The 13107-nt window shown below is 43.6% G+C and overlaps 1 protein-coding gene across 1 annotated transcript in view; it reads right to left on the reverse strand.

The window, feature by feature from the left end:
- The window catches only part of cntnap3 (contactin associated protein family member 3), a gene marked incomplete at its 5' end in the record, with an annotated part of 128090 nt that overhangs the window by 52714 nt on the left and 62269 nt on the right, over positions 1–13107 (reverse strand). Inside the window, 3 exons of the mRNA XM_080779341.1 lie at positions 9042–9213; positions 9590–9745; positions 9937–10204. Coding sequence (XP_080635467.1) covers positions 9042–9213; positions 9590–9745; positions 9937–10204 — 596 coding nt within the window. The remainder of the gene's footprint in view (positions 1–9041; positions 9214–9589; positions 9746–9936; positions 10205–13107) is intronic.

Genomic DNA, 13107 nt, shown 5'->3' on the forward strand with positions numbered 1-13107 from the left:
AATTAGTTAGTTATACATTTCAGTCATTCAAAACTCACTTTCATTTGAGGTTTGTTGTTCATTACACAAGTGATGTGCCTTGTTCTCTCGCATTAAGAGGACAACCCTGGAAGCTGAACATTGTGGTAGATTGTACTACGTGTGGGAGGAACTTGAAACAAAGAGGATTTTACTCGTACTGTCAAGAGGATAGAACATTTCTACCTCAGAGAGAGAGAGAGAGAGAGAGAGAGAGAGAGAGAGAGAGAGAGAGAGAGGTGTCTATTCTTATCCATTTTGCACTAATATGTAGCACCAATATGTAGCAGGAACGTTTGCACCTCCAGAAGAGTGACATGTCGCATGCATGCACTGATGCACACACACACACACACACACACACACACACACACACACACACACGCATGCATGCATGCACACCGTCAGCAATGCTTTGAAACCACTCTCATTGGTTCTCCCTCAGAAAAGGTATCACAACAGCTTCACAGCTGATTTCTGTTTTCATGGCTTAATTTTGAAAATATTTAGTCATGCCTCATTACCATATGTAAATTCACTCTGTCAGTCTGTCTGCATAATCAGAGATGTTCTCCTCAATCTACGTGTTATGGCCTTTATCCAAGTGATCCCAGATTGGTCAGCCTCTGAGATGAAATCCAATTATATTGAAAGAACAATCCGTCTATCTGACTCTCTAGCTGAATCTCTCTCTCTCTCTCTATCTGTGTATAGCTCTCTGCCTCATATATGCCACGCTGGGCAAAACCTACACTGTAGACGCTATCATTTATTTTGGGGCGGAAGTTGCAGGATTTTGGCAGAAGTACCGCTCAAGGAAATTACGTTGATGCTTTACAAATCAGTTTACATTCTCTGTGAATGAAACAAGTGTTGTGATTGGTCAGAAAAATATCGTATCCGCGGGAAATGCATTTGGCGGATGTTCCGGACCGACACTTCCGCCGATAGCGTCTCTGCCTTAGGTTGAGACCAGGCTTTTGTCTTTGCAGATGAGTAAGGCTGAGACAGAGGCTACATATATGCTGTCTCTCTCTGTGCCTATTATAGAGAATGCAGCCAATCAACAGTGAAGATAATGCGCAATATATTATCCATCAACAGTGAAACATTTATTTCAGTTAACCTACAGTAAGCAGGCATTTGTTGTGGCAGTTTAGTGTACATCCCAGTGGTCCATGTGCGAATGTACCATGAGTAAATTAGGAGTAATTAATCCAAGAACGGAGCAGAACATATGGGGGCTTGGTTAAGGAGCCTGATGGCTGTACTGGCACAAAGACTCAGTCTTGTGCCGGGGGACGACGAGTCTGCGGATGAATGTGCTCCTCATGCCCGCTAGCTCATCATAGACGGGATGGGAGGGGTTCATCAGGACAGCTTCCAATTTCCTCCTCATCCTCCTCTACACCAGTGGTTCACAGACTTTTTCATGTCAAGGACCCCCAGATTGACACTAATGAGCCTGCGGACCCCCCCCCCCCCCCCCCCCCCAATATATGCCTGGGAGCCCCATTAGAGAAGATTTTTACGCTCTAGCAAGGACCCCCAGTTTGACATGCATTACTCTACGGACCTCCCATTTAATGGAATTTCTATCTCTGGGACCCTCAATTTATATTGTAAAATCAATGTTAATTCAACTCTGGTTCCATTTGTACACTCTCTGAGTTACAGACCCTATAAGGGTCCATATGGTTACAAACTATCATTTAGCTGGGGACCCCCTGGAACTCCCTCAAGGACCCCTGGGGGTCCCCAGACCCCACTTTGGGAACCACTGGGAACCAACTTCAGATTGTCCACTTTGTTAGTGTCCCTTGTGTTGATGTTACACTAGTATATACGCTCTCTCTCTGTCTTTCTGTGCGCCTCTTACAAACTCTGTGCCTCTTATAAACTCTCTCTCTCTCTCTCTCTCTCTCTCTCTCTCTCTCTCCCTCTCACTCTTTCACCGTTTCAGCACTTGGTATCTCACATACAACTGTGTGGTTGTTTCCCTTTCATGTTTATGAGCAGAGATGAAGAGCATGGCTCCACATCAAACCCTAAACTCCCATGCAGATCTTGTTGGATGTTTCCCATCTAGACAGCTGCCAGTTTGAAGGCCATGTTCAATAGGTTCCATCTCCCAGCTCAGCTAACACTATATCCTACTGAGGCTACAGACATTTTTAAATATAATAGGGAGTGTGCCTGTGGGCTGCGTGCCAGAGAGAGAGAGAGCGAGAGAGAGAGAGAGAGAGAGAGATGTTGGGAAGAAGGAGGTAGGATAGGAAAGGATGGATAGAGATGTTCTTAACTAGCCAATAGGCCTGTTGTTTTAGTTGTCTTTTACATTTTTAGGAAATTGTCTGTGTTGTGAGAACATGCATGTTTTAAACGGGACTATTTTTTAATGTAGGCCTACTGTAATAATCTCTGTTACCTCCTCTGCTACAGGCACACTCGCAGTCGCACGCATATACGCATGCACGCATGCACCCATGCACGTCGCACACACTCTCTCTCTACCTCTCTCAAAGAAGCGTGCATGTGTATGCATATTGTCAATAAAGTAAGATACAGCCATTACAGTTTAAACTATCAAGAGCTGAGTTACTATCCTAGACAATAGAAGTATGTCTCCACTGCTATTTTGTACTTTGGTGGTGTTTATATTACTGATTGGGCCTTTAAGATAGGAATGTTTGTTTATGCCTTAGGACAGGATTGGGTCACAGACATTAATATAAACTGCACCTGGGAATTGAGAGAGGTTGACTCCACACATAACCTCATTGTCGCAAACAACAGACAGACAGACAGACAGACAGACAGACAGACAGTATATATTCTTATCCATACAATCAGCTCTTTACCTATGTGGCAGGATAATTTGCACCTATGTGGAAGGGTGACATGTCGCACACGCACACACACACACACACACACACACACACACACACACACACACACACACACACACACACACACACACACACACACACACACACACACACACACACACACACACACACACACACACACACACACACACACACACACACACACACACACACACACACACACACACACAGCACAGTTGGGGAAGGTGTGTGGGAAGGTGTGTGCGTGCATGCATGCGTGCGTCCGCACATTAGTATGTGTATGTGTTCTGTCAAGGGTCTTTATCGCTCTGCCAGGAAGGTAAGGAGTTGACCTACATTTGTGATGTTTAGAATAATTACAGTTATAGTATGTAACTAACTGCATTTTTCCTTATGTTTTTGTGTGTGTGTGTGTGTGTGTGTGTGTATGTGTGTGCGCGTGCGCGTGCGTGCATGCGTGCACACATGCCTATGCACGTGTGGTGGACAGGGACAGCTCAGCTTGTCTGGCCTTAGTTCTCTCTGTGGGAGTAGAGGACCTGACTCCTGTCAAAAGCCTGTGTGTGTGTGTGCGCAACCAAGTGTGTCTCTCTGTGTGTGTGTTCAGATATGCACACGGTGAGCGCACTCATGTATTAGTTTGTATTGCACAGTGCGCTCAGTGCGTTATAACAGAACACACCGTCCGCCCTTAAACCAAACAGTGGCCTTGTGGTTAGAGTGTCCACCCTGAAACTGGGAGGTCGGGGTTTCGATCCCCGGCCGGGTCATACCAAAGACTGTAAAAATGGGACCCAATGCCTCCCTGCTTGGCACTTGGTCAAATCAATTAATGATTCCCGAGCGTGGCGCACGCTGCGGCTCACCGCTCCAAGAAATGGGTCAAATGCGGAGAACAAATTTCACTGCGGTAACTAACGTGTGTGACTAATCGCACGACTTGGACTTTGACCGTCTGTCTGTCTGTCTCTCTCTCTCCCTCCCTAGTCCCTTGTTGTGTCACGTGCAAGTGAAACCACGGTACAAATACACAGATGGATATACGGTCTGGTACGCCGTAAAATGACAATAAAACAAAATGTAAATTTACTGTAACTGTTAATGGTACATTTTTAAATGAATGGTATTATATCGTGTAGGGAGGCTGGGTCAGCGTCAGTGATTAGATTCACTGGCTTCATGAGCTGATAATGTCATAAACAGACTTACAGGGGGGGGGGGGGGGGATGTTAAGGGCTTGTAAATATTCTCTCCACTGGACAGCTACAGTGTGACTGGTGCACATGTACAGTAGGTTATCACAGACAGATATGTGTGCTAATGGATGATTATGTGATGAATTCACAAACACCAAGAGAGATTTAATTAAAACCACTGGAGCAAACACTCTCTCTGCTAAAGATATGGATTCTTGCATGGGGAGTGTGCAGTGTGTGTGTGTGTGTGTGTGTGGGGGGGGGGGGGGGGGGCACTTGCATGCACATGTATGTGTACGTAATTTATGTCTGTAGTCTGTACTTTATGTATGTATATATAGGCCTACTTTGTGTGTGCGCGAATGTGTATGCATGCCTGTGTGTGGTGTGTGTTTGTGTGTGTGTGCCGTATGTGCGCGTGCGTGTGTGCATGTGTTTTGTTGAGCCTAAGGGAGAGTTTATAATTGTGCCATTAATTGCACTACTATTAGACTGTGACAGTAAGACAATAATCCATTGGTTCTGCTCCACACACCTCTCTCCCCCTCTCCCCCTCTCCATGTCTGTCTGTCTCTCTCTCTCTCTGAGATTGCTGCTGTGTAGATTATGCAGATGGTGGTGATGTCAGTGACAGTGTTGTGATGATGCTGATGAAAGCATGTCTCAAGGGAGCTGAGGGCATCAGAAAGAGAGGAGAGGAGAGGAGAGGAGAGGAGAGGATAGGAGAGGAGAGGAGAGGAGAGGAGAGGAGAGGAGAGGAGAGGAGAGGAGAGGAGAGGAGAGGAGAGGAGAGGAGAGGAGAGGAGGAGAAAATTGGGTATAATACTCATGCTGGTTGTTTCACAACCTGGTCTCAGCTGAACAATAACTCAGGTTTCATATGGGGAACACAGCGCTGTGTGTGTGTGTGTGTGTGTGTGTGTGGATGGGGCAATAAAACATTTTACTCCACCGCACCCGATAAATAAGTTAAACGAAAAAGAAATCCCATTTCATCTCCAAAAACTTCTACATCATATCAAACAGGATGAGATGAACATTGAAGAGACCCACAGAGAGACTCTGGTAGAATTATCCTGGAGGAGAGAACAACAGTGCAGCCTTACAGTTGTTCCTCTCTGCATCCAACCCACTGCTGTCAAATAACAATAAACTGCATTTGTAAAGCAGTTTTCATAACGTCTCTGTCGGGCAGAAACCTTATCTCTATCCATTTGTAACTATAAATTAACTTATATGCTATTATAGCAATAATGAAGACAGCTGGTGGGCAATTTCAAAAGAGAAAATAAAAACCAGAGAAAGTAGAACTTTGGGATACGCTGGTTAACTGCTTCATAGAAGATTCCATACTCAACACTGCTGTGAAACCCAATGCAGGCCAGATAAGGCACTTATCTAGAACTATAATGTCAATAATGAATACAATTGGCTTCTTCAACAATAATAGGAATGCAATGGAAATGTCTTTTTAAGACAATGGAGGTTAAAGCTCACAATATGATTATATAGTGACTTCAACAGGCAGCAAAACAACCGGATATGAGAGAAGTGATTATCAAAATCACCATACTGTGTTTGTCAATGACTGTGTGGTGATGTGTTGGAACTACAAGTCTATCCTGGTGGTTGAACATGTACTTGCAGTACTTGCATTAGGTATGTTACCACGGATATGGGATGTCGCTCTGACATCCCGGCAGTGACGTCAGAGGCGACATCGCCAGAGTATAAAGATCAGGGTCTAGACAGATTAAGACGGATTAGATTTGACATTGGATTAAGTAATTTACTATACTCTCTAATCATTATTCATCTGTCTTCAATAATTGTAATTCTGTCCGTGCCTACCACGAACAATCCTCCGCCCCCATATCACGTGACCAGACTTCAGGTTCTAACGAAACTTGGTCACAAGGTACTTGAAAAAATACTTTACGAAGCATGTGGTATTTTCTTTGATTTTCTCGGAAGCCACTGGATTCTACTTGCTTGAGATAGGTAATCCATCAAACAAAATATTGCATGCTCATTTTTGTCAACGTTATATAACTCTTGCGTCGCAATGCATTTTAAACTGTGGACTGATGTGAAAAGTATCCATAAATATATTCATTTAATAAGAGAAGATTTATGAATACAATTCAAACATCCATTAATTATTAAGTGCACACCGTTATGTTCAGTTGACATTGAATAAATTCATCAAAGGCGGGTAAAACATTTATCACTTTCCAAACAAATCCAAAATCAAAAAGCCTTTAACCCATTTAGACCGTAGGATGTGTGGAGCTGTCCTAGCTAATCCAACCCATGGATTGCGAGTACGTGTACACGTCTTTTTTTTGGGTGGTTGCCCTCTCCTTCTGCACCATATTCCGGTGCTTTAAATGGGCTTATCAAGAAGTTCTGTAAAGAGCCTTAACATTAGGCTTACCACATCAATTTAATGACAAACTTTCACTTGTCTACGTGCCCATGAAGGGATGAATGCCAGTCTTCATTTCAGTACACCTGGTGATTTCCCCAGGTAGCAAAAGCAATGAGATGAACCCTGCAATTGTCTTTCAATGACCTGTTTCAATGCTCTTGAGTAGCTCTGAGAACAGATGGCAATGTTGAACTGCATTGAACTGTCTACTGATCGTTTTTACAGCGTCTCTCATGTCCGCAGCAAAACGCTGGACCAATCAGAGACACATTTCAAAATGGCATAGCGGACAGTACAGTGTACAGTGTCACATGACAATGTCACACCACTCAGCGTTCCTGGCCAAAGAGCTGGGTCATCACTGAGGTATGATGATGTCACTCACTTCACTGGCTTCAGAATCAGATCCTGCTCCTCATCCTCAATTACAGACACACTATGATCCCTGTCACTGTCAATAGTAGTAGTAACAGCCCTAGTTACAGCAGCAGCCTCTCTGGTACTAGCCAAACAGCCCCAGTAGTACCACCGCCACCACCATCATCATCATCATCCTCATCAGTAGCAACCTCACTGGTGCTACAGTAGCAGCAGCCCTAGTACCAATAGAGTGTCCCAGTCCCGCCCCCTACCAGGGCCCAGGAAATTATTCCCCGTTCATTTTCCTCATAGACATTTCAAAAAGTATATATTTAAAGACCCTTTAAGCCTCGTACAAAGCCAACTCGAGTTTTGACAAATCATGACAACAAACACAATTCTTCGGGCCGAACAAATAATTAGAAAGAAGAAGAAAACGGCAGGTTACAACACTTTATAATTAAAGTAATTATTTGTTCGGCCCAAAAGGTTGTGTTTGTTGTCATGATTTGTCACAACTCGAGTTGGTTTTGTCCGCGGCGTACACGTCTTTAAATAAATACTTTTTGAAAAGCCTATGGAGAAAATGAATGACTTGTAGACCTACTAGTAGTTGCAGCCTCAGAACCAACCTCACTGTCAGTGTAATCTGCTACATTAGCTCTGTGCTGGTGCAACCTTCTCTCTCCTCCTCTAATATGGGTTAGGGTTCTTCTGCTGGCTTAAAATAACTTGTCAATTTAGGCAGAGAAGCCCGGAGAATTTCAGTTTTTTTCTTTTTCTTTTCCTTTTGAGCTCCACCGGGGTAAATTCGTTTCATGTGGTGGTTAGTCACTCAGTCAAGTACAAACGCAAACGAACAAACCAACATGATTCACTCGTAGAACATGTGCACAAGAAACTGGGTAGTGATGAAAAAGGTGACCAGATTTCCTTCAGAGATTTGATAGCCGGGTCTATAAATTTTTTTTTATAAATGAATAATAAATTAAAAGTCGACTGATGGCGCAACATAACACATGAGCTTGTAGATCTCCCATTATTCGCTGAATATTCACCTATTTTGACATCCCAGTATTACAGACGCTCGGGATAAAGTTGTTAATTTAGACTTTCTGGGGAGATATTTGGATTAACTGAGTTTGACATGTGCAAAATGTATTCTCTCTGCCTGATCTCAGTGAGGCTAAGCCACAACATCTGGGGAAGCTTTTTTTATTATACATTTTGTTGTTTTTTACGCACATTTTGCAAACATCCATGCATTACGCACCCTGCGTAATACGCTAAACCCGTACTGCTTAGTCTATTTCTCGCTCAAATGTTTTTGAAAACATTTCAGAGCAATGTTTAGCTGTGTGTGTGCTTACATGGCTGTCATGTAGGAAACAGCAGTAAATCAAGCGGCTGCAGCCAGGTGCTCCGAGGGTTTAATTAGGCAGCGGTCTGTTATAGAGCGGAGCGGTCATTATCCAGAAATAACCGATGAATTCAGTGATTGAGCAATCAGAATCAAGCATTCAACCAAGCCATGTAATACATTGTATTAACATACTCTCCATTTAAAGCATCACAATTCTTCTTTGGGTGTGAAAAAAAAGTGAGCCTAAAGAGATTAGGGATGTACTTGTAAAAGTTCACTTGTGCATAGAGGAGATGTAGCACTTGCCAGCATGGTAAAAGTAAATAAGTGACGGATTACAGACATAGGTTTGGGTGAGAGAAATTCAACTATTTCTTTCTTTTCTTTTTTTGTCACAGACTTCCTTCTGTAGGGAGACACGGCCATGTCTTTCCTCCCTTACTCCTGTGCAGCTATTCGGACCATAATTGACTGCCTCCTGCACACAAAAGCCTTTTCTCACCTTGCGTTCAAAGTATTAAAAATACAATGAAATCTGGGAAAGGGGCTGGCGAGACATTAGTGAGGAGGACAAAACATCATTCGTATACTGTAGGTTCATGTTTTAAAGTTTAAGACTCAGCATGAGAGGATGGGTGAGGATGAACTGAACTAAAATGTAAAGTAGAAAATGACCCCCAAATCAGAGCTCACGTGTGAAGTATTATATTTTAATATTTTCCCATGTGTTTTATGAGAGAGAATGTGAAGTGCCTAGGCCGGCCCAAACCCACCCAACAGGTCCATGTTGTTTTCTGACTGACCTGTCAATGATGCCGCACATGTCGATCTGCAGGTGGCTGTAATTTCCCAGAAGCCTTTGCTGTACATTCATCAGGTCTACGGGTTGGTTGTCTAGCGCCAAGAGGCGCATGCAGCCCTGGAACACGTTGAAGGGGTTTGTACACTCTTGAATACTTTCCTCTGCTGGGCAACCTGAAAAGAGGAATACATGCAGCAGTTAGCTCATGATAAAACAGAGCAAAGGCAGCAGTCACTCAAAAGGTCTCAAGAGGAGACCACACAAACAGTGTTGTGCGTAGCCAATAGAAAAACACATTACACAGCAAATAGCCTTTCTTATTTATTTACTTTTTGTTTTTAGGAACATGTTTGGAAAACTGTACTAGTGTATGCATAATATCAATCATCTTGCCACAGGGCATAACCTTTGCATTATATAAAATGATAATAAGCCAGAAATGGATACACAGCCTACAGATGCTAAACTTTAACTGTAGAGACAATTAGCCAATTAGCCTCACAATCACACAATTAGACAATTAGCATCATTCATGTGTGCGTCCCTTACCACCAAAGAAGAGGTGACTTCCTGTAGTGACAGGAAACGAGGGGCTGGCATGAGCCATCGTAGCGTCTTCTTCCTCTGTGTCCACACTGATAGTCAGACGGCCTCGCCTGGAGATCAGCTCCACAGCATGCCACTGACCGTCATTCAGACCTGAACCTGGATGCACACGCACACGCACAAGTGTGTGTGTGTGTGTGTGTGTGTGTGTGTGTGTAACAAGGGTTATTATAGTGTATAAAACCAACTAAAATCATAGTTAAAATGTCTATTTTCACTATTTTGTAATGTGTTATATTGAATGTGTACATTTGTGTTTATTTTGCTTTAAGCTTAGCTGTGGAACTGACCTGCGCTGAGCTCCAGCAAGGCCCTGCCAGCCTTGTGTATCTGTAGGCAGAGCTTAGCCTCACTCAAGTACAGCCAGACCACGCCTCCTTGCTGAGGCAGGTCAAAGGTCAGCAGGAGACCTGCCATGTTCCACGTCCGGAACTGGAACCCCACAGACACGCTCCCCGAGGAGGGCACTGGTGCACCCGGCAACTGCAGGAAACTCTGAGAGTCGGTGAACGTCACGGCAATGGAGATCGGCTGTGCGCAAGAAAAGGTCACATTCCCCTGAGAGAGAGAGAGAGTTGTTAAAACTCAGAGACAAGCCCAGATAAATGTTCAGTTTGACTGGATGTTTCGTGTGATGTAGTCTTGTGTTGCCAGATGATCAGAGATCTCTGCCTGCCGATACGTTGCGAATCGTTCGTAAATCAAATGCGCGTTTGCGTAAGCCCAATTTGCACCTCATTTAACACCATAAAAGGCAACACCGGAATAGCCAAGCTGGAAATCAAATTCACTGTGTTGAAAACATCCTGTTTGTACGCCTTGACAGCTTGTAGATATGGTTTATTTGGAAAGCATCAAAGCAAGTCCCTAAATGTAACAGAATACCAAATAATATATTAGGCTAATGAAATATTGGTAGCCTATTATATAATCCTTTTCTACAAAAAAGTTCCTCACCTTTCCTGAGGTAAAAACAAAACAAATTATTATGCTGTAATGCAGGACACACTGGAACGCCGTTAACCGCTGCTAGATTATGGATGAAAGCTTTATTGCGATGCATTTACTATGACATTTCCCGTCAGTCAGTCAGTCAGTCACCCCCAGGCATGACCAAATATGTACAAACGTATTCTCAGAGTTGAATTAACACGGAGGATTGTACTGTGTAGGACAGAGAAGAGCATAGCTGGAGATGGGGGGGGGGGCGTGTTCAGTATTATCTAGACATCTACAGTATGTTGTGCTCCATTGTTTTGAGTAGTGGTAATGACAGCAGGGTTATTGCTGGAGCTGCAGTAGTGATAGATTACAGAAAGCTTCCCCTATAGAAAACACCGGGCCTGCTGTCTTGATAACGGTCAGGAAGCACACCGCTAGATCACATCTAGAGGCTCTTTGTGCAGCCGTTGTGGTGATGAACGGTATCAGTACACACGGAGAGGAGAGGTCCGTGGAGATTCACCACTACAGGAAGATAGCCTGAAGCAACCCTAAAAATACACACACAATCATTCACACACGCGCACACACACACACACCTACCAGCAGGCGTCGCTCACACACGCACGCACGCACGCACGCGCACACATGCACACGCGCACACACACACACACACACACACACACACACACACACACACCTCTGAGAATTAGCTTGGTGTGTTTTCTCAGTTATCATTAAAGCTGAACTTTCCTCTGCTATGACACTAGCATGTTCCAGGGACTTGCCCCCAATACAACCCTTGACGCTGGGTGCCGAGCACAGGGGGAAGAGCAGCTTGTTTGCTCCAACCGCCACTGAAGAACCACCATGTGGGCTCTGCTTTCCTACAGGCTCCGTTTCCCCCTGGGAGGTTGTTATATATCCCTGCTCTTAAATTGTTGTCTTCTGGTGTGCTGCTGAGCAGGGAGTAATATAATAGCCTGAACGGCAAGATCAAATAGTTTTCATACTTGTACTTACATTTAACAAAATAAAGTATTGTCAATATATTCACGAGTCATCTGACTGAACTAATGATGAAGTAAAAGATCAACAACGATTATAGATTTGTGATGGTCCACATTTATTTCTGGACAGCTTAGATTTGATCTCAGGGCAGGATGGCGAAAAAAGTGTTTGAAGACCCCTGCAGGAGCCTGCTGTCTCTGGAGGCGTTTGGGTGGCAACAGCAGTGACTGACAACATGGGGAGGAATTAATTGGCATAACTGGTTCAAAGTGCACCGCCTGCTGAGCTGTCATTTTTCAAAGACCTCTATAATGTATGTCTTAATGGAAAAACTGTGGACTGCGATCAGAAGGATCACGCTCCACATCCTGACCTGTGTGTACAGTGTTCTTCTGTACAGGAGACAGACACATGTCCAGCAGAAGGTTGTCCTTCATTTCCTCCAGTAGTTTGAGACAAGAGGGATACTTGGATTCATAGAATTAAAGCCTTATCCCTAAGCAGTGAAGCAGATGTACGTACACACTCACAATGGTCATATAAAATGCAACAGAAAGGTTAGCACTGCAGTGAGCACAACTGAAGCCAGATGTACACTTTGTCGTACAATGGCGCTGGGCGCAGAAGACAGCCAATCAACAGACTCACACAATGTGCTGCGGACGCGATGCAGTGTGAGGTGTAGATCAGCACTACGTCGGAGCATAAGAGAAGATCATCATCAGAGATCTTTATAATTGATGCTTGTGTGAATAGCGTTCCAGGCAGAACAGCAGGGACCACCCCGAAAGATTTGTGATGTGTGCAAATATGCATGCACACATTCACATGTACTGTAAAAGGAATGCCAGGTTAAAATTTTAAATGAATGCTTTCGATTTGGCCCAAACCAAGAGGAATACTAGCCCAAATCTAGCTTTCTGACAGCTTGCTGACTTAGCAGAAAAAACTATTTATCTGAAAGTGAACTTTAACACACACACACACACACACACACACACACACACACACACACACACACACACGCTTATATGGAAATTACTAGTGATGTCTATCATTTAAAAACAGCTATATGAGTAAATCAAGGAAGCAATGACCAACACAGAAATAAACTGAAGATAATTTGAAAAATTGGAAGGTGAAATCAATGACAAGCCAGCCACCACACACATACAGCTTAGTCATTGACTGCTTAGTCATAAAATGGATTACGATTATCTGTTGGGCCCTCATTACTGTAAAATGGACTACGATTATTTGTTGGGCCCTCATTACTGTAAAATGGATTACGATTATCTGTTGGGCCCTCATTACTGTAAAATGGATTACGATTATCTGTTGGGCCCTCATTACTGTAAAATGGATTACGATTATCTGTTGGGCCCTCATTACTGTAAAATGGATTACGATTATCTGTTGGGCCCTCATTACTGTAAAATATATATAACTATAATGGATATAATGAATGTTTCTTCCTCCTCCTTCCTTGACATCCAGCACGTGGCCTA

This window comes from Protomyctophum bolini (assembly GCF_963924005.1).
Source record: "Protomyctophum bolini genome assembly, chromosome: 12".
Lineage (NCBI taxonomy): Eukaryota > Metazoa > Chordata > Actinopteri > Myctophiformes > Myctophidae > Protomyctophum > Protomyctophum bolini.